This window comes from Pelobates fuscus, chromosome 11, assembly GCF_036172605.1.
Source record: "Pelobates fuscus isolate aPelFus1 chromosome 11, aPelFus1.pri, whole genome shotgun sequence".
NCBI classification, from domain to species: Eukaryota; Metazoa; Chordata; class Amphibia; order Anura; family Pelobatidae; genus Pelobates; species Pelobates fuscus.
In genome coordinates this window covers 82,808,392-82,830,144 of record NC_086327.1, presented here as the reverse complement: position 1 = coordinate 82,830,144, position 21,753 = coordinate 82,808,392, and the positions used below count along the sequence as shown (strand labels likewise).

The window sequence follows — 21,753 nt, the reverse complement described above, 5'->3', positions numbered from 1 at the left end:
ATTGCGTCGGCCGGTGGGCGAGACTGATCCTGCCCACCGGCCGGGGAGACCTAATGCGCATGCGCGGCAATGCCGTGCATGCGCACTAGCGCTCCCCATAGGAAAGCATTGAAAATGCATTTCAATGCTTTCCTATGGGGAAATGAGCGACACTGGAGGTCCTCACACAGTGTGAAGACGTCCAGCGACGCTCTAGCACAGGTTTCCTGTGCTATGATCCAGGAAGTGCCCTCTAGTGGCTGTCACTCTAGTGTAGACAGCCACTAGAGGTGGAGTTAACCCTGAAAGGTAATTATTGCAGTTTATAAAAAAATGCAATAATTACAGTTGCAGGGTTAAGAGTAGTGGGAGTTGGCACCCAGACTCCAATGGGCAGAAGTGGTCTGGGTGCCTGCTCAGTGTTATAGCAGAGTAGGCACCTGCTTTCCCCATATTGCAGGTGCCTACTATGCTAACACTTACCCTTTAAAGAAATACTCTTTAGCACCAAAACAACTTTAGTTTAATGAAGTAGTAGGTGTATAGATCATGCCCCTGCAGTCTCACTACTCAATGTTTTGCCATTTAGTAGTAGAATCATATTTGTGTCTGTTTATGTAGTCCTAGCCACACCTCCCATAGCAGTGGCCATGAAAAGAAAATTGTTTAAATTTCAATCAGATCTTACAGCACAGTATGTTTCTTTGGAAGCTTTTATCTCTGGCTATGTTAATTGAACTTTAATAACACACATGAGGCTGTTGCGAGCTCTGAACCGAGCAGGAGATAAGACATTTTAAATTAAACAAACTGTGCAATAAATAAAGCTAAAAACATATTTTCTTTTCCCCGTAAGGTTGTAGAGGGGCTTTTCTGAGTCTAAACCAAGGGAGGTGTTGCTAGGGATGCATAAACATATTGATTTAACTGCTACTTGGTAGAGAACTGAGCAGTGAGACTGGAGGGACATGATCCTCAACCAAAGACAATTAAAGGAACACTATAGTCACCTAAATTAATTTAGCTAAATAAAGCAGTTTTAGTGTATAGACCATTCCCTTGCAATTTTACTGCTCAATTCACTGTCATTTAGGAGTTAAATCACTTTGTTTCTGTTTATGCAGCCCTAGCCACACCTCCCCTGGCTATGATTGACAGAGCCTGCATGAAAAAAAAAATGGTTTCACTTTCAAACAGATGTAATTTACCTTAAATAATTGTAACTCAATCTCTAAATTGAACTTTAATCACATACAGAAGGCTCTTGCAGGGTCTAGCAAGCTATGAACATAGCAGGAGATAAGAAAATATTAATTAAACAGAACTTAAATAGGGCTCTCTTTACAGGAAGTGTTTATGGAAGGCTGTGCAAGTCACATGCAGGGAGGTGTGACTAGGGTTCATAAACAAAGGGATTTAACTCCTAAATGGCAGAGGATTGAGCAGTGAGGCTGCAGGGGCATGTTATATACACCAAAACTGCTTCATTAAGCTAAAGTTGTTCAGGTGACTATAGTGTCCCTTTAAGCTAAAGATGTTTTGGTGTTTAGAGTGTTCCTTAGACTTCTAGTTCTAGCAATTCTTCACCTAGAAAATAATTGTAATTTGATTAGCGGATACCTTTTTAATCTCTGTTTCTTTCACTTTTTTTTACATGGTAAGAATTGCCCATTTTTATTTTTTTTTGTACAATGTCTATGTGATATTTAAAACCAAGCCAATATAATCCCTCCTATAGAGAGACAATGTTTTCAATAGATTTCTTTCAATTTTGGGAATGCCACTTTGAAACTGTAGCTACTTTGTGATATTTTTACACTACATTGTGTAAAGCAAGCATGTCAAACTCAAAGTGTGGCACGAGCCACATAAACAAGGTTTATGTTTATGTGGGGCACACACACTGACAGACACACACACACACATACAGACACACACACACATACTCACAGAAAGACACACACATACTCACAGACACACACACACACATACATACAGACACACACATACTCACAGATAGACACACACATACAGACACACTGACACACACTGGCAGATGCACACAGACACACACATACTCACTGACAGACACGCACACACATACTGACACAGACAGGCACACACACTGACACAGGGCCGGCTTTAGGCCTTTAGGTGCCCTGTGCGAGACATCTTTGCAGCGCCCCCCTCTCCCCTGTCATCCATGTGAAGTGTAGTGATTGTATAGGGGATTTATTAAATTAATACTGATTTAAAAATAAATATTCATTACACACACACACACACACACACAGTTACAGGCAGACCATTACAAACACACACAGGTACAGATGGACAGTCACGTACATACAGCCACATATACAGTGTCACACACACAACGTTACATGCAGACATCCACAGACAGCCACACACACACACACACAGGCAGACAGCCACACACACTCACACACACACACAGGCAGACAGCCACACACACTCACACACACACAGGCAGACAGCCACACACACTCACACACACACACAGGCAGACAGCCACACACACACACACACAAAGGCAGACAGCCACACACACGCACACACACAGGCAGACAGCCACACACACTCACACACAGACACACACACACACACACACACACACACGCACACAGAGGCAGACAGTCTCACACACACAAGCAGTCACACACACCGAGGAAAACAGTCACACACAGGCAGGCAGACAGTCACACACACACAGACACAGGCAGACAGTCACAGACACAGGCAGACAGTCACACACACACACAAACAGACAGACAGACACAGGTGGAGTGGAGGCACTGCAGCTCCTGGATTCTGGTTGTTGTGGAAGCAGGGACTCCTTCCTGCTTCCCATGCAGCAATTATCTGGCACTTCTAGTCCCGCCCCCACTGTTATTTAGCCCCGCCCCTGCTGACGCTAAGCCCCGCCGCAATTTTTTTTTTTTGTTTTTTTTTTTTATCCCGGGTTGAGAACAATTAAATCCTCCACACAGGTAGCCGGTGTGTGAGCTGTGTCGGGCCCCAGGGCGCCCCCTGTTCCATGGTGCCCTGTGTGGCCGCACAGCTCTCACAGTCCTAAGGCCAGCCCTGCACTCACACACTTACTTTTCTTTATTGCTCCCTATCTTATGGAGCCGATGTGGGGCATCTCCCTGGGGTCCTTCCTGCTCCTCACTGCTCCCGCACGGTTTAGTGATGCCTGGTGCCGGAATATGACGTCGCTGGCCCTCCTCCCTGGCCGGATAAGTGTTAGCATAGTAGGCACCTGCAATATGGGGAAAGCAGGTGCCTACTCTGTTATAACACTGAGCATGCACTCGCGGCTCGCCGGGCCGCAAACATGGTCCTTGTGGGCCGCATGCGGCCCATGGGCCGCGAGTTTGACATGCTTGGTGTGGAGAGTATTGCTGTGTTGCTGTAGTAATTATTCCAGATCAGTTTAATAAAAAGTAAGTAATATTTCTATGATGGTAACTTTTTGTATTAATTAACTAGGACTTTATTGCCTGGACTTGTGAAAAGATTTATACCAGAGGATCTACCCAGTGATCTTCTTTCTCATCTAAGGAACATTGGTTTAAAAAGTAAGTAGCTTTAACTCCATTCTATTCCAAAGGATAATCTTGTTGATGGATCTGTTACTTTAACCCCTTAAGGACACATGACGTGTGTGACATGTCATGATTCCCTTTTATTCCAGAAGTTTGGTCCTTAAGGGGTTAAAGGGCTTTCAGTCAGGAGACATAAAAAAAGTATTTATATTTAAGATAAAGAACTTCTTAACAATTAGGTTAACAGTTATTATTAAAGGAACACTATAGTCACCTACACAACTTTAGCTTAATGAAGCAGTTTTAGTGTATAGATCTTGCTTCTCAGGTTTTACTGCTCAATTCACTGCCATTTAGGCGTTAAATCACTTTTTCTGTTCATACAGCTCTTGTCACACCTCCCCTGACTCTGACACAGCCTCCATGAAAAGAAAACTGGTTTCACTTCCAATCAGATGTAATTTATCTTAAACACATGTATCTCTTTCTCTGTAAATTGAACTTTAAAGGACCACTATAGTCACCCAGACCACTTTAGCTCAATGAAGTGGTCTAGGTTCCAGATCCCCTAGGTTTTAACCTTGCAGCTGTAAACATAGCAGTTTCAGACAAATTGCAGGGTTAATCCAGCCTCTAGTGGCTGTCTTCCTGAGGCGCTTACGCAACGCTCAATGCGAAAATTGCATTGAGCACGTAGAACGTCCATAGGAAAGCGTTGAGTAATGCTTTCTTATGGGTGGTTTGAATGTGCACGCGGCTCTGGCCGTGCATGCGCATTCGGCTCCACTCGGGAGCTGACATTGGAGGGGGAGGAGAGATCACCAGCGCCGAGTGAGCCCGGCGCTGCATTAAGATAAGTGGCTGAAAGGGTTTTAACCATTTCAGGCCAGTGGGAGGGGGGCCCTGACTGTGGGGGGGACCATAGGACTATACAGTGAAAACAAATTTCTTTTCCTGGCACTATAGTGGCTCTTTAATCACAAACAGGAGGCTCTTGCAGGGTCTAGCATGCAATTAACATACCAGGGGATAAGAAGATCTAACTTAAACAGAACTTGGATGACTCGTTACAGGAAGTGTTTATGAAGGCTGTGCAAGTCACATGCAGGGAGGTGTGACTAGGGTTCATAAACAAAGGGATTTAACTCCTAAATGGCAGAGAATTGAGAGTGAGACAAACCAAAACTGCTTCAGTAAGCTAAAGTTGTTTTAGTGACTATAGTGTCCCTTTAAATAATTGAAGTAAAAAAGGCTTACCATTTTGCTGCACTTGATTTACCAGTATAACGCCTCCAGAGGTGACATGTTTACTTTTAAACAGATGAATTAGAAGTTTTGAATTCACATAAAAGTATTCCAAAGAGGAAGTCCGTTGAGGAACATCAGTGATTATGATCAATGTGTAGGGTGGATTTCAATTCCCATCAAACACAACCATTCATTGAATAATTGTATATGTAGTCCAAATTAGGAACAGGATTGTTTGTATGTTGTCAATTACACCATGGAAAATGAATGTTGTGGTGGTTCACAGTTGGGTATTAATCCCTCACACTGCAATGAAACTGGGAGGGTGGATCGCGGCTGTGGTTGCAAGTGCACTGGGTGCCAGATGAAGAGGGGACCACCGCCAGATAACGATAAACTCCGTCTCTGATTGGCCTTCCCCCCCCTTGAGCTGGCAGGGAGATCAAATTATTTCCCTGCATGGTGCTTTAGAAATCGTTCCTTGGTGGTCCTCGGTCCCAGCGCTCTGTGAGGCAGACAGAGCGCAAATGCTTGGTTTCCGATCCTGCTTTGACTTCCTCACATATTGTCAGACCAGGGCCGGTGCAAGGATTTTTGCCGCCGTAGGCAAAAAAAAATTTGCCGCCCCCCCCATATGTCCTGCCCACCATGTGACATCACAATGCCCCGCCCATATGCTCTGCCATATGGGCCAACGTCAGTCTTCACAGTGTCTTTACCCCCCTGGTCCTTACCCACCCCTAGTGGTCCTTATCCCCCCTCCCTAGTGGTCCTTATCCCTCCCCTAGTGGTCCTTATCCCCCCTCCCTCCCCTAGTGGTCCTTATCCCTCCCCCCCTCCCTCCCATAGTGGTCCTTACCCTCCCTTCCTGCCCATGTAGCGTGGCCGGGTGGCGCGGAACTCGGGACAGGAACCTCTGTTTCCTGTACCCGGCCGCCGGCGGAATGACAGGAAGCGCTCACTGAGTCCTTACCCACCCCCCTGGTCCTTACCCACCCCCAGTGGTCTTTATCCCCCCCCTCTGCCTCCCCTAGTGGTCCTTATCCCCCCCTCTCCCTCCCCTAGTGGTCCTTATCCCCCCCTCTCCCTCCCCTAGTGGTCCTTATCCCCCCTCTCCCTCCCTCCCCTAGTGGTCCTTATCCCCCCTCTCCCTCCCTCCCCTAGTGGTCCTTATCCCCCCCCTCCCTCCCTCCCCTAGTGGTCCTTATCCCCCCCTCTCCCTCCCTCCCCTAGTGGTCCTTATCCCCCCCATCCCCTCCCCTAGTGGTCCTTACCACCCCTCGTGGTCCTTACCCCCCCCCCCAGTGGTCCTTACCCACCCCAGTGGTTCTTATCCCCCCCTAGTGGTCCTTATCCCCTCCCTCCCCTAGTGGTCCTTATCCCCCCTCCCCTCCCGCCCCTAGTGGTCCTTACCCTCCCCTCCCCTAGTGGTCCTTACCCTCCCCTCCCCTCGTGGTCCTTACCACCCCTCGTGGTCCTTACCCCCCCCAGTGGTCCTTACCCCCCTGGTCCTTACCCACCCCTAGTGGTCCTTATCCCCCCTCCCTAGTGGTCCTTATCCCCCCTCCCTAGTGGTCCTTATCCCCCCTCCCTAGTGGTCCTTATCCCCCCTCCCTAGTGGTCCTTATCCCCCCTCCCTAGTGGTCCTTATCCCCCCTCCCTAGTGGTCCTTATCCCCCTCCCCTAGTGGTCCTTATCCCTCCCCTAGTGGTCCTTATCCCTCCCCTAGTGGTCCTTATCCCTCCCCTAGTGGTCCTTATCCCTCCCCTAGTGGTCCTTATCCCTCCCCTAGTGGTCCTTATCCCCCCCCTCCCTCCCCTAGTGGTCCTTATCCCCCCTAGTGGTCCTTATCCCCCCCTCCCTCCCCTAGTGGTCCTTATCCCCCCCTCCCTCCCCTAGTGGTCCTTATCCCCCCCCTCCCTCCCCTAGTGGTCCTTATCCCCCCCTCCCTTCCCTAGTGGTCCTTATCCCTCCCCCCCCCTCCCTCCCCTAGTGGTCCTTATCCCCCCCTCCCTCCCCTAGTGGTCCTTATCCCCCCCCCCTCCCTCCCATAGTGGTCCTTACCCTCCCTTCCTGCCCATGTAGCGTGGCCGGGCGGCGCGGAACTCGGGACAGGAACCTCTGTTTCCTGTACCCGGCCGCCGGCGGAATGACCGGAAGCGCTCACTGAGTGAGCAATTCCTGTCATTCCGCCGGCGGCCGGGTACAGGTAACAGAGGTTCCGCGCCGCCCGGCCACGCTACATGGAGAGACCGGCAGGAGGGAGCGCTCTGCGCTTCCCTCCTGCCGGTCACTCAAACCCGGCCGCCCTCCATGCAGCAGTGCTGCGCCGCCTGAGGCTTGTAAAAGCGCTCAGGCGGCGCAGCATGAGGAGCCACACCGGGCACAGGGATCCGGCGCCCCCCTGCTAAGTTGCGCCCTAGGCGGCTGCCTAGGTCGCCTTACAGGTGGCGCCGGCCCTGTGTCAGACTAGAAAGCCTGCAGACTAGTGGACCATCAGTAGAAATATCACTGCCCCTTTTGTGCCAAGGAGGTAAGCAAAAAGGGGGGAATGTTATATATAATTACTATATTCTAGATCTGTGTGCGGGGACTGTGCTTAACACTCCCTACATACTGTCACTCTCCCCCACTTGTGACACTCACCACCCTGTCACACTCACCTCTCTCACCCTGTAACATTTACCCACACCCTAACTCTCCTACCTAATCCTGTCACACTCAAACCTCTAACTCTGTCACATTCACCCACCCTCACCTTGTCACACCTAACCCCAATTTTCTGTCACACTCACACCCCTCATCTTGTCATATTTACCCCCCTCACCCTGCCACAGTCCCAACCCTACTCACCTTATCACATTCACCCCCTGGCGATAGTCACCATCATACACAGTCCCCTCCCACACATAAAACACAGCCTCACCATAAACACAACACACAAAGACCGCATGCAGCCCTCCTTACGCAAAACATAATGGCCATAGAAGCCACTGAGGCACCTAGAAAAACTAGTGGTTAGATGCATAATAAAATCATTAACTAAATCTCCCACCCCCTCCCCCCCAATTTTTTTATTTTTTTTTAATATTTATCCGAGGGTATCAAAACCTGGCTGCCTGCACTTGAAAGGCAGTAACACTCAACTGAGCTTTTGTCTCGGGTGAAAGAATGTCTAGTTTTGACACTGCCTTATCCCACCATCCTCTACGGGTTTTGATGGCCTCTCCTAAATATATTTTGGGGTGAACTTCTCTGGCCCCTGTAGAATAACTAGGGGATTATAGGGATACTTGCTGTATTCATTATTTCATAAAAAACAAACAAACACTAATTTGTCCTTTCTGGTTATATCAGGGTTCAGTACATAGGCGGAACACTAAGGGTTGCCAAGGTCGCTAGTTCGACTGAGCCCTATGTATTCCACCTGACACGGGGGTCCATGAGCTTGCCGACTGGCCCTGTTAGGGCACACATTAGGTGGGCGGCTATGTGGTGATGCAGAGTAGACACCTGCTTACCAGGATGTCAGTTAGGGAAGCACCGAAATTTTGTCTGCCAACATTTTTGGCCGACAATGGGCCTATCCCATTTTGGCCGAAAATGGGCTAAATGTGCCCATTGCTTATTTTAGGCCAAATTAGCCAAAATGAAAACAATTGTGTTTTTTTTTTTTTCCCCTAGTTTAGTTATTATAGCCTAAAATATGAAATTCACTGTAAGTTACTGACAATTAAAAAGTCTAATAATGAAAAAATCATTTTAAAATCATTTTGGGGAAAAAAGTAAGTTTTGGTTTTTGGCCAAGGGCATCCTGAATTTTCGGTTTCGGCCCAGAATTTTCATTTTGGTGCATCCCTAATGACAGTTGCCTACTCTGCTGAAATATATTGTGTCCGTGAGGGAGCTCTGATCTGTGTACTCATCCAGCACTTAAGCCTCGCATGCACTGCAGTGATGAAGGGGTATGACATTACTAAAGAGCATGCTTACCTATCACTGTTACTCTCCTAGCAGGTGCTTGCTTGGAGAGTATGGGATGCACTGAGGCCAGTATGTTAGCATTGCAATCCCCATGCTGATGCTAGAGAAGTGACCCCAAGCAGGGCCAATCACTTTACATTCACATGCAGCCAAACCCCATGAACAATCCACTCAGCACAAATACCCAAAATAACAGTCCGCAATTGTGCAATCCTGAATTAGGGACAATGCCTTCTCAGGCCAAGATTTTGTAACTAGCTAAATAATAACACCATTAAATATGTAATGAACATTCATAATCTATAGCCACTTTATAGGTAATAAATATATATATATTTTTTTCAGGAATTTACAAAAACCTTCTGTGTCTTGATGAAGTTGTTGTATGCAAGAGTTTGAGTGAAGCACTTCCAAAAACATGGCTCAAACGTCAAGACATTGTCACATGGTGCCCAGGAGAACCAAACAATCCACCATTGAACTGGCTTCCTGCATTCTGGGCTTTCCTACAAAGATATGACTACATTTTAGAATCGCTTGAAGATCAACCACTTGTGCCACTAAATTTTATTACACAAAACACCAACGACATTAAGCTTGCTCCATTGAAAAAAAATACTACTTTAGTTTTTCAAAATAAAGATGGCTACATCTTGAATGACTGCCTTACTGCAATGCTAGAGCGGGCAGGCTGCAGTGTGATACAGCAAGAGAACTCTTGGTTATGGCACAAAAATATCCAAAAATATATCCTGGTACCCTCTCCAAATAACATTTTAGAGATATTTTCCCATCTGAATTTAAAAGATCTTGTACGACTATTTTTGAATTCGTCTAGAGAAGATGCTAAAATGTTCTGTGACTATATTTCTCAAGCACGTTCTTTTACTGCCTCTGAACTGAAGATTTTGTACCAGCTGCCTATCTTTTGCAGTACCAACAATATACATTTCTCTGACTCTAGACTAGTAAATGCTGGTCATTTAAGAGCAGTGGACAAAACCACTACCCCCACTGTACCTGAAGACCTTGTATTCCCAGATGTTTTCATAAGGTGCAGAGGTGGAGCAGATCACAGGCTTTTACAGTTGATGAAAATTCGTTTACTAAATGCATCTGATGTGGCTTTAGTATTTGTTCAAGCCATTCAGAGTGGTTCTTATGCTCACTATCAGAACAAGGCTCAGGATGCAATGCTATGGATTTTGAGGAATGGACACATAGTTTTCACTCAGAATGATGTACTCAGACGCATGTGTGCAAGTCTTAATTTTATCCCTCAGAATGGTAAAGTTACACAAGCATCTCTTCTTTTTGACCCAAAGGTGCAAATATTTCAAGAACTATTTGAACCAGAGAATTTTCCACCACCAACATATAATGAAGATTCAATCTTAAAGTCACTGAGGACTTTAGGTTTGAAAGATTCATTAGACAACATTAAACCAGATGATGTCCTTCAGATTGCCAAAACAATAAGTCAACTAAAATGTCATACGACCGCTAAGAAGAAAGCAGAAGCTCTCATTAAAGTTTGCAACACGTCTAATATTTTATCTAAACTTAACAAACCTGATTTAAAGACCCTCTGCGGCACCTCATGGGTTCCAGTTGATGTGAACAAGTTCACAGATGTGTTCAGTGAGCCAAAACAGTTGAGAGATATGATGTATAGCAACGTAGTAGAATTCTCAATGCCTCTAACAAATGATTTTAACAAACAGGCAAGTAGCATTCTAGGCCTAAGTGACCTACCACCTCCTGGCAAAGTACTTGAAAATCTCAAGTCTTTCAGCCAAAATATCCATCAAATAGACCAATTCTCCTTTTATAGGAAACTTCATGACATTTACAAATACATAAAAGACCATGTTGAGCAGTTTTATGATGACCTTCACCATGTGCTGATTTGGAATGGGGAAGGTTTTTCTTACCCCCAAAATATTGTGTTGTCCTATCCTGACGGTTTGGATCTGTCCACCTATGTAAAAAAAGTCCCATCTGATTTTCTAATTTACAAATCTCTTTTTATTCAGTGTGGTGTGCACAGTTCTCTTCCAGAGGATAAGGTGATTAATATACTTCATGTTCTAAACCACAGCATAGAGACTAGAATTCCACCATCTGGTGATGATAAAGAACTGAGATTGACAGTTTCCATTCTTGACTGGATAAAAACAAATGATGTTCATGGATCGGATGATCTTCCTATCCCAGTGCAAACTGGCAAATGTGGATTTTGCCTGAAACCTTTATCTACAACTTTATTTTGCGATATAGATAAACTCCGCATTAATGGCCTTTGTCCTGAGGGCACAAATTATTATATTGTCCATGAAGAAGTGTCTCCAGCAACAGTCAGATTTTTAAACATCCCCCTTTTGAGCACCAAACTATTACAACCAGAATATTTTGAACTAGCTGGGCCCTCTGAACCAATTACTCTCAGAATTAAGAATATACTGAGAGAGTACAGTGAACATGTTGAACTCTTTAAAGAGATTATACAGAATGCAGATGATGCAAACTCCACAGTATGTGAATTTTTAGTGGATATGAGGCAAAACTCAGAATCGCGACAAAGTCTGATAGATGCTGATATGGCCATGTGTCATGGACCTGCACTATGGTGCTACAACAATAGTAAGTTCACCGAAAATGATTTTGTCAACATCACCCGTGTTGGAGGAGCCACTAAAGAAACACAGTTGAATAAAATTGGGAAATTTGGTTTGGGTTTCAATACGGTCTATCACATAACAGATGTACCTTCAATTATGAGTGGATCAAAGCTTTTAATATTTGATCCAAACATCAACCACATGAAGAAACACATTCCTAATGGAAGCAACCCAGGAATAAAACTAAACCTGCAGAAACATCCTGAAACTCTCAAGATATTTGCCGATCAATTCCAACCATTTTCAAAAGTATTTAGCTGTGATCTTAAGAGTCCATTTAATTTTGATGGGACTTTAATTCGCTTGCCTTTTCGGACAGAAACAGAAGCTAAGATATCTCAAATATGTGAACATGTTTACAATGAAGAAAACATTAATATCTTTTTAAACAGTTTTGAAAGCAGTGCAGACATTCTGCTAATTTTTCTAAAAAATGTTGAAAGGGTGACACTGAATTTTCTTCCCAAAGATCTTCACCCTGAGAAGAAGACTACACGAATGGATTTACACAGAGACAGAATAAAAAGATTGGAGGTGCCTGAAAGTGTATTTCCACAGCAAAAACAGATAACTGCTTCTAACATACTTGGAGTTAGTACAGAGGAATATGATGTCACTGGGTCAAACATAATCAAACTTACAGTGCAACAATTAGAGGCAACTAAGGAACAGCATTATTTGGTGCAATCTAGTCTCGGAATCAAAGGGTCATTGCAAATGTTCACTGAGAATCCTAAAACAAAGTTTTCCCTTCCTATTGCTGGAGTTGCTCTACCACTTAACAAAAATCACGAAACGGGTAGATGGAGCCCTGATTTGTTGGACTTTAAAGGGGTGGCTTTCTGTTTTTTACCACTCCCTATTTTCTCGGGGCTCCCTTTTCATTTAAATGGATCATTCTCGGTTATGTCCAATAGGAAAAGCTTGTGGGATACAACAGAAAAAGGTGAATGGAACAAACGTTTATGTTGCGATGCGGTCTTGGTTGCACTGATAACAGCCCTGTTACAGTTACAAGAACAAAGTCTGAATGGGGCATTAGAAAACTATCAATACCATACATTCTGGCCTGATATTACAAAAGTTAAGTCACAGTTCACAGAGGCAGTGAAAGCTTTTTACCAAGCCATGGCATTTGGATTTGCAGACTACCTCCCAGCTCTCTTTAGCAATGGACAAGAAAGCTGTACAATAAAACATGCTTGTTTTTTGCAGCTAGAGAATACCAGTTCAAATGGTTCAAATTCAGAAACTTTTCAAAAACTTGCTACAAAAGTGTTTTCACAGTTCCTACCAGAACCTTATCTTGCAGTGTCCATTCCAGAATGGGTTAAAACCAGCTTCATTAACAGCAACTGCTTCACTGAGCTTCATAACAATTATTTCAATTGTGAACGTTTTTACAGAGATATTGTATTTGAAAATCTTGACTCTCTAGATACAGAAGACAGAAATGCTCTCATACTTAATGCCATTGACATGCAAAACAAACAGCTAGATGAGCTGCTGTTATCAAAACCTTGCATCCCAACATCTCCCTACGGAAAGCTACAATTTATTACAAAGCTGGTGCATCCTGAAGGTTTAGTGTCAACATTGTATAACCAGGAGGATGAGTGTTTTCCTCAAGGTGCAGATTTCTTGAAAACCGACAGATTAGCACGCTTACAGTTTCTTGGCATGGTCAAAGATAAAATTCCAATGAAAGAACTAATGGAAAGGGCAGCAAAAATAAATGAAGTTTGGAAACAGGATAGAAACGCAGGATTACAAAAGATTTCCTGCGTGTTGGAGCTGATAAATGATTTGTGTCACCAGTCAAAGGATAACATATCCCAGAGAGAATTCAGGAGCATTGCCTTTCTTCCAGCATTATCACCTAAAAGCATATTTGATGGGACAATAAAAACTGCTTTAATGAAATCCACAGATATCTTTCATTCCAAATACAAGGACCTTGTTTGCATGATCAAACCAGTTCTTTGGGAAGATGATCTGGGAGAATTATTTACATTTTCTCAATCAACTCTGTCTTTTTTAGGCCTTGATCAGCCTCCTAACTGGGAACTGGTGATTTCACAACTGACAGAAATCCACAAAATATCCAATTTGTTAAAAACAGAAGAAATGTCTCAAATGGTCAGGAGCTGCTATAGCTTTTTAAATAAGTTAATACAAAAAGAGCCAAGCCAAGCCAATAGCATTCAAGAAAGAACTGTAGGCATTCCTTTTGTTTATGTTAATAGAGAATTTGTGCAACTGGACTCTCTTGCATTTGAAATGCCTTTTGATGCTTCACCTTATCTGTATAAATTGCCAAATGAGTACAAGGTGTTTCATAATCTGTGGGATTGTGTTGGACTACGTAAAAAATTCACAATCAAACATTATACCACTGTCTTTGAAAACATGGCCATGAAATATAAAGATAGCCCCCTCCCGCAAAAGGAAACCTCATTGGCTATACAGATAATACATTATTGTGCAATCTATGAGGAGGATTCCATTCATTCACTTAACCTTTGTGCCCAGCAAATTTTTATACCTGACCAACAATGTATAATGTGTCACAGAGATAAGATTTATTTCAATGATACTCCATGGCTGCTTTCTGACAAAAGCTTGCGTTTCTGCCACGATTTAATTCCACGCTTTGTGGCTCTGAAATTGGGGATTAAAACAAAAATTCACCATACATTGCAAAAAATGAAAGTTTCTAACCTCTCTCATTGGGTCTTACATTTTGGTGCCAAAGAAGATATAACTACACGCATCAAAAACATTATAAGTGAATATTCCTCTAAGAAGGATATCTTGAAAGAACTCATTCAGAATGCTGATGACTCAGAGGCTACAGAAATTCACTTTGTGTTGGACAACAGAACACACAAAACTATGAGGATTTTTGGGGAAAGTTGGGAACCATTGCAGGGACCATCTCTGTGTATCTACAACAACAAGACATTCGACTCTAAAGACATTGAAGGCATTCAAATGCTAGGTATAGGTGGTAAAGGAGACCGTGTTGACAAAACTGGGAAATTTGGACTGGGGTTTAATACAGTTTACCATATAACTGATTGCCCTTCATTTGTTACTGAAGATTTTTTTCTCTGTGTTTTTGATCCTAATCTAGCTTTTTTACCAACATCTGAAACCAGCAGCCCAGGAGGAATGTTCAAGCTAGATCAAGAATTCAAGAACACCTTTGAAGATGTATATCATACTTACCTCCCTGAGTTGTTTAACCTTCAAGAGGGTACACTTTTCCGTTTACCTTTAAGGATGGCAAACACAGTACAAAAGTCTAAGATTTGCAACCAAACTGTCTCTTTGGAAGATATCCGAATAATGTGCAAGGAATTGGAAGAGGATGCAGACAGCATGATATTGTTTTTAAACCACATTAAAAAGATAACATTCTCTGAAATCTCTTGCACCGGTGACAATAAAATGTTGCTGTCCATTACAACAGAAATGGAGCCATCAGATGAAAACAGAAGGTCTGCTTTTCAACATAAAATATCCCAACTTGCAAAGGATGACAAATGTGAAATTGGCACTGAACCATTAAGTGTATCTTACAAAATGGTAATAAAATGCAATTCCAAGAAACCAACATATTGGCTTATTGATAAACAGGTTGGTATTGAAGGTGATGGAGCACTGGCTGAGTTTCATACGATTTCTAAGCGTTTGCAGAAGACTATTGCTCCCCATGGAGCTATAGCTACATGTCTTGATCAACGTGTTAAAGGACGGGCCTTCTGCACTTTGCCACTTCCTGCAGAGACTGGACTTCCTGTACATATCAGTGGAACATTTGTAGTGGATGCTGCACGCAGGGACATCTGCGAAGAAGATGGCAGAAGTCTGAAAACTGAATGGAATTCATTTATACTTTCAAATGTCATAGCACCATTGTATGTCAAGCTTCTTAAGAGCCTTAAGAAAGAAATAACGGCAGGTAGAGAAACAATTAGGTTTCAAAGTTGGAATTCCTGTAGGGACCCCCTTGATAACTTTTTAAGCCATTTTCCTAAAAGCATTGCTGGCCTGTCCCATCTTTGGAAGACAATGGTTAACCAAGTCTATCGTACTATATTTGAAAAACAAGTTAAATTGGTCCCAGTTTATAAAACACAATCAAAACAAGAAAAATATCTTGAGAGAGTATTTGTGGAAATTAGGTGGACAAAAATTGATCACAGTCTCTTAATTGAAGCACCATATTTTCTCCAAAGAGACAACCCTCTGGTTCCTGTTCTACATGCAGTCAACATGAAACTAGCTTATGACAACTCTCTGCATTCTATATGTGAAGAGTTCAAAGCAGCAGGTGTTGAAGTCCTGGAATTAAGTCCTAAAACATTATGCAACTTTCTAAGAAATGTCTCACTTCATTCACAAGAGAAGAGCCAACCCGTGAAAGTTTCTGAAACTTTTCTTTAAAAAAAAGAAAATTGCAAGTTACTTTTAAAATACTGTTTCATTTGGCAAAATGGTAAACAAAGTGAAAATGTAGATCTGCAAGGTGTTCCTCTTTTGGTGACTGAAGATGACATGCTTCAATCATTTGACAGAGAAAATCCTAAATATTATTCAAAATTTGGTAACCTATTCCCAGCTTACAAACACCTATTTACAAAGTGCGAGGGCGCATGCATTGAAACACTAGTGAAGCATTGCTTCTTGAAACCTTTAACTATCCAAAATGCAGCTTTTTTTATAAAAGCACATCTAGGTGAGTCATTCAATATTTCTCCCAGAGAGGATTGTGCAGGTCAGTTTGTACGTGAAATCAACAATGAACCTTGGTTAAAACATCTATGGTGCTTCTTTCAAAGTGAGCTACATAGCAAGAGAAAGGAAGAGAGAATGCAACTATTTAAGGACATTTTATCCTTGTTCAATGAGTGGGCTATACTACCAGTGTGCTATGGAAAACATTCTGAGAAAAACGTTCTAATTCCACTTGCCAAGGTCAAGAACACTCTAAAATCTCTTGATGGTGAAGTGAACAAAATTCTTTTTGAGCTGGGATTCTCCCGTGTGAAGTCTTCATTACTGCCTTTAGACCTATATGTTGAATACATTTCTCCTGCTCTTATGGATACAAAAGATGCCAGTATAGTGCTGCAACAATTATGTTCTAAAAGTCATCTTCAATGGAATGAACTTGAGGTGATCTCTATTGACCTACTTCTGAATTTCTTTTTACATGGTTTACAAAATAAAAGCAAGAGTAAAACCTTAATAGACCAACTTCAATCTTTACCCTTATTTGAGAACCACAAAGGAATGCGAAAGTGTTTGAACATTTATAAAAAAATGTACATATTAGACACTAATCGCGAGTTGGAGTTTATAAAACTTTACGAGCTGGACCCACAAACCATTTTCTTGAAAAATAATGCGACTAATAGAAATTTATGTAAACATATAAGCATTCAAATAATCAAAGAAGTAGATTTTCTAGTAGAATTTCTCCTTCATAACTTGGCATCTGTACATGAAGAGGAATTCTTACATATTCTTAAACTGATTTTGGAAATAAGTGATCTGCCTGAATACCAAAATAACAAAGATACTGTTATCTCCACCTTGAAACCAATGAAGTTAATCAGAGACAAAAATGGAGCACTTCAGCAGGTATCATACTTTTACAATCATGAAATACCCATTTTTAAAATTTTCGAGTTACAATCAATGTTTATCCCGGACGACTTCATGAAACCATTTAAAAAATATGGAAATCGTTTCAATACTCTACTACTGGACCTTGGTATGAAAAATGCACTTTCAGAAAATGACTTTATTAGGTTTGCAACCAATATTGAAAGGCATGCAAAAGATAATGACAGATCAAAATCCCTTAAGCCAAAGGCTAAAGCACTGTTCAACTACTTACTGTCCATGGATGAAAAAAAACTCAGTAATGATTTTATAACTAAACTGGGAAACATTAAGTTCCTCTTTCCTTTAGATGTACACAAAGACTTAAAATCCCTCTTTCCTTCACATTCAGAGAACACTACAATCGCACTTAAAGGGTCCCTGCTAAAGAAATATGAGGAATATGAATCATTAACTTGGACTTCAATGGACTTGATCAAAAATCTGACCTACATAGACAAGAAAAAGCTGAGCATTTTAGCTAAGTGTGGTGTTCTGCTTGAGCCACCAATTTGTCATGTGGTGAACAATCTAAAAAATATTTGTAGTGCTTCATGTGACAATAAAACATTAAAGACCACTAGGAGTCAAGTTCTTAAATTATCTTATGATTTCCTTCAGAACAAAAACACTTTTGGCCCTCACACCTTTGCAGACATTCAATTAATTTTATTAGAAGATAACAATGTAACTGAGCCAGGAAATGTAGTTTTTAATCTTTACAATAAAGACCATTTCTCACCTTATCTATTCAAGTTGCCTCCACTTCTTGCATGCTACAGTCCATTCTTTCAAAAGATTGGGGTGGCCCTGGAACCTTCCACCTTTCATTATGCAAAGGTGCTTTCAACGATTTATAAAGAAACTCTTTATAAAGAAGAAATGCATCCAAACCTAAAAAGGACTGTTCTGACTGTCACTGAACAGCTTTTTAAACTTCTAGAAAAAGAAAAGCCAACAGAACTGCCAGATATTAAAACACTTTATCTTCCAGCCACTAATGGAAAGCTCTATGATTCATGCAGCCTTGTTCTCAACAATAGGTGTACTTCTATGGCATTATCTCGACAAAGTAATGTACTTATGTTTCTAGCAATTGATTATTTAAGTGATGACCTATGCAAACAGGAACAGCTTGTCAAATGCTTACCTGAACAAATGCGTCCTAAAATGCTTACACAGATAACCGAACAAACAGTTGACAAAGAATCACTAAAGATTTGTAAATATGGAGATCAATGTCCACTAAAAAAACGCTTCCAGGAACTTCTAGCCTCTCCAGTCCTTCACGAAGGTCTTGTTTGTCTTTTAAGGAGTCAGAACAATGGAAAACTTGGTGAAGAAGAGGCTTCCAAAATGTGTAGAGTTGTTTCTGGAAAACTAGACGTAATATGCTGCTCTAATTTAAAGACATCTCTTATATATGACGGCAAGCCTTTGGAAGGAACACATATGACTCAAACTGTTTTTGTGAACAAAAAACGTGAAGATCAATGTACAATTTACCTAAAGCACACTGAATCAGTCTGCATTAGTTCATATGTTATCATAATTACTGTGCTTGCTACAGAAATTAACAGTCTAATGGAACATGAATTCAATAGTCAATCCATGCCAATTCTTATACAAATGTTAAGTTGTGAAAATCCCGATGGTATACTTTATGTGCTTAAGACTAATAACTTAATGAAAAATAAGAGTGCCTACAGTATTTACAGGTTTCCAAATCCAGGAGAACCCATTCCTGCTGAGTGGCATGATGCTTTAGATATGAGTATTTTGAATAGTTTTAAAGTAAATGACTATGTTGGATACATGGATCCCTCAGAAGAAGGCTCCTACCGTTATGCAACAATAGTAGAGGAACTGGATACCATATTATCTAATGGTGAAATAAAGATGTACCGAATCTGCCTTGGTAAAGATGAATTTGCTGAAGTTAGTGCACTTGATTTGTATCAGTTTAAAAGAATCATTACTGAAGACTGTAAAGCATTGGTATTGGTTGAGAATACAAGTCAGCAAGAACATATTCGCGATAAGTGGCATGAAGCATCTATGGAACACATAAAAAAAGAGCTTGATGGATGTCTAAAACAAATCTGGAATTTGCCCAAGAATGAAAGAGAAAAAGCAATCAGACGTCTTTACCTTAAGTACCATCCAGATAAGAACATTGGGAAAGAAGAACTTTCAACAGAAATTTGCAAGTCTCTCCATCAGAGAATCCGAGAGCTAGAATCAGGTACAAAAGCGAATGGCGCAGCTTCATCGACGTATTATTCTAATCCTTCTAAACCTTTTTACAAATGCTGGGAAAGATGGGATAGAGAAGCTTCACATCACAGAAGAAGTCATGAAACCTTTTCAAAGAGGACAAAATGTCAGTATGATTTCTGGGGCTACCACAACAAAGCTACCAAACCAAATCCTACAGAAGCAAGTAGGTGGTTTAGGCAAGCAGAGTGCGATCTAAGAGCTGCAGAACATGAAGTTGGTTTCCACCATACTGAATGGGTGTTTTTCAAAGTACACCAAGCTGTAAAAAAGGCTTTATTTGCAGCTCAGTACATCCATAAAGGGAAAACTGACAACAATGAAAACATTGACATTGTAAATTTGGCAAAAAATGTCTCTACATACTGTAGCAGTCTGCATGACATTAACAAATCTGTGTTACAGATGGAAAGATATGGAGTGGACAAATTAAAAACACAGTATCCTAATTTCTGTAATCCACCTGACATCCCAAACAATAGTATGCCATCAGACAAAGAACATGAAGTCATTCAATTGGCTGAAAATGTTCTCCAGAAAATAAAGACATATGTGTATTGATAAGAAGCACATCAGCTTTCTCTTCATTATTCACTTTAACATAGGTTAAAAAAAAGTTAAACTCTTTGGTTTTTCTATTTTACAATCATTAAAATGTCCTGCAGATGAAGATATGCATATATGGTAGCTGTGTATGTTTGTGTGTATCTCTCATTATTAATAACCTAAAGCAAAATACTTTGCATTACAGAAGACCAAAACTAAGCAATTAATAAGTGTAATTAATATAATAAAAACATTTTTGGACGTTGTAATTATTATTAAAAAAAAAAATATATATATATATTTTTTGATAGTTGGTTACATTTTCTTTATTGCTTCACTTAATGACTTGGTGATATGCATGAATAAATGGCCTAGATTTAATTAATTTGAATAAGAATCAGAAGTGACTCAATTTTGTTAGATTTTATTTTTTTAAATTATTTATCTACTAATATTCCCATAGACCTTAGTGTTAACTTCTGAAGATTAATTATTAAAATAATTTCATATTCTGATTCAAACTAATTTTAAGTTTAACGTCTGTGTATGTAGTTTATATATATATATATATATATATATATATATATATATGTGTGTGTGTATTTTAGAATGCAAACGTTTTATAGGTTTGTAGTTCAATTATGTTTTTGAAAAATGTAACCGTTTGATTTTTGTTTTATTTTGTTATTCAAATGCTGTTTTCAGTATACAAAATACATTCCAATAAAATTTGTTTCCGTGACTAAATTTTACCTTATTGGTTTCATAAAAACAAAACAAAACCCTTTTTTTTTTTAATTCTTTATTTTCGGTTTGACATATGTTACAGCGTATCAGTTTACTGTGGCATGTAAGTTGGTTAGGTTGGTACTTGCGTTAATTGTGCGCATTTCAGATATAATACAGAGCTGTTGCTTACAATGTTACATTTGTCTAGCCAAACAATGTCAATTTTTCGTTTAACATATAACATATCAACATAAAATCATAAAGTCAAAAATATAAAGTCAGGTCATGAACTCATACAATCGTAAGTTCAACGGTAACGCAAAATTTGCGTAAATGCGAATGCCTAGAGTTGTATCCCTGTGTCTGTTGGTGCCTAATCGTGGGCAGCTGTGTGGGTACGCCTTGCCTCGGCGGGTCATCTTTATGTAGGGGTGCTCACTGGATGGAGTAGTGTCGGTGTTGTAGAATTATTAGACCCCTTATAACCTATAACCATTATTAGGCCCCTTATAAACTATATAATCCTTACTGGGCCCCTTTAATACTATATTCTCATATTCAGCTCTCAGGCCTCATAGTTTAAGCTTTACAAGATTCCTTTGTTCGTAGAAACAGCATGTCAGCAGAAAATGCTAGAATCTTCTGATTAAATGAAACACTGTAGCAGATAGTCTTGATAGAATGTATAATTGCTAAAGAGGCCTTGAGATGCTAACCTTGAAAGACTAAGGTACCAGCTACTCCTTATGGATAGCTGCCAAAGCCCCCCTCCCATCGAGTGAACTCCTCGTGCTAGCAAGATGGCGCTGAAATCTGGAGGAGAACTTTATGACGTCAGTTATGACATAAGACGTAACACCCAACAAGGAGGGTATTTGACTAACCACTTTACACCTTTAGCCAATTGACAATGTTTTCTTGCTCATATCTTGATTTTTATAATGATGTAATTCTGCCTTTAAAAGGGCTTGCAAGCCCGCTTTTTAACAGAAGGTTAATACAGGCATAGAAGATTAGCTTATGGGCTCCCGGCCCTTTACGTGGTATTAGGTATGTTAGATTTG

At 41.1% G+C, this 21,753-nt stretch overlaps 1 protein-coding gene across 1 annotated transcript in view; it reads left to right on the top strand.

The window, feature by feature from the left end:
• Positions 1 to 20,073, top strand: part of LOC134577811 (sacsin-like) — a 28,091-nt gene extending 8,018 nt beyond the window's left edge. The window contains 2 exon segments of the mRNA XM_063436710.1: positions 3,493 to 3,581; positions 9,126 to 20,073. Coding sequence (XP_063292780.1) covers positions 3,493 to 3,581; positions 9,126 to 19,975 — 10,939 coding nt within the window. The 3' untranslated portion in view covers positions 19,976 to 20,073.
• Positions 20,074 to 21,753: the final 1,680 nt, after the last annotated feature.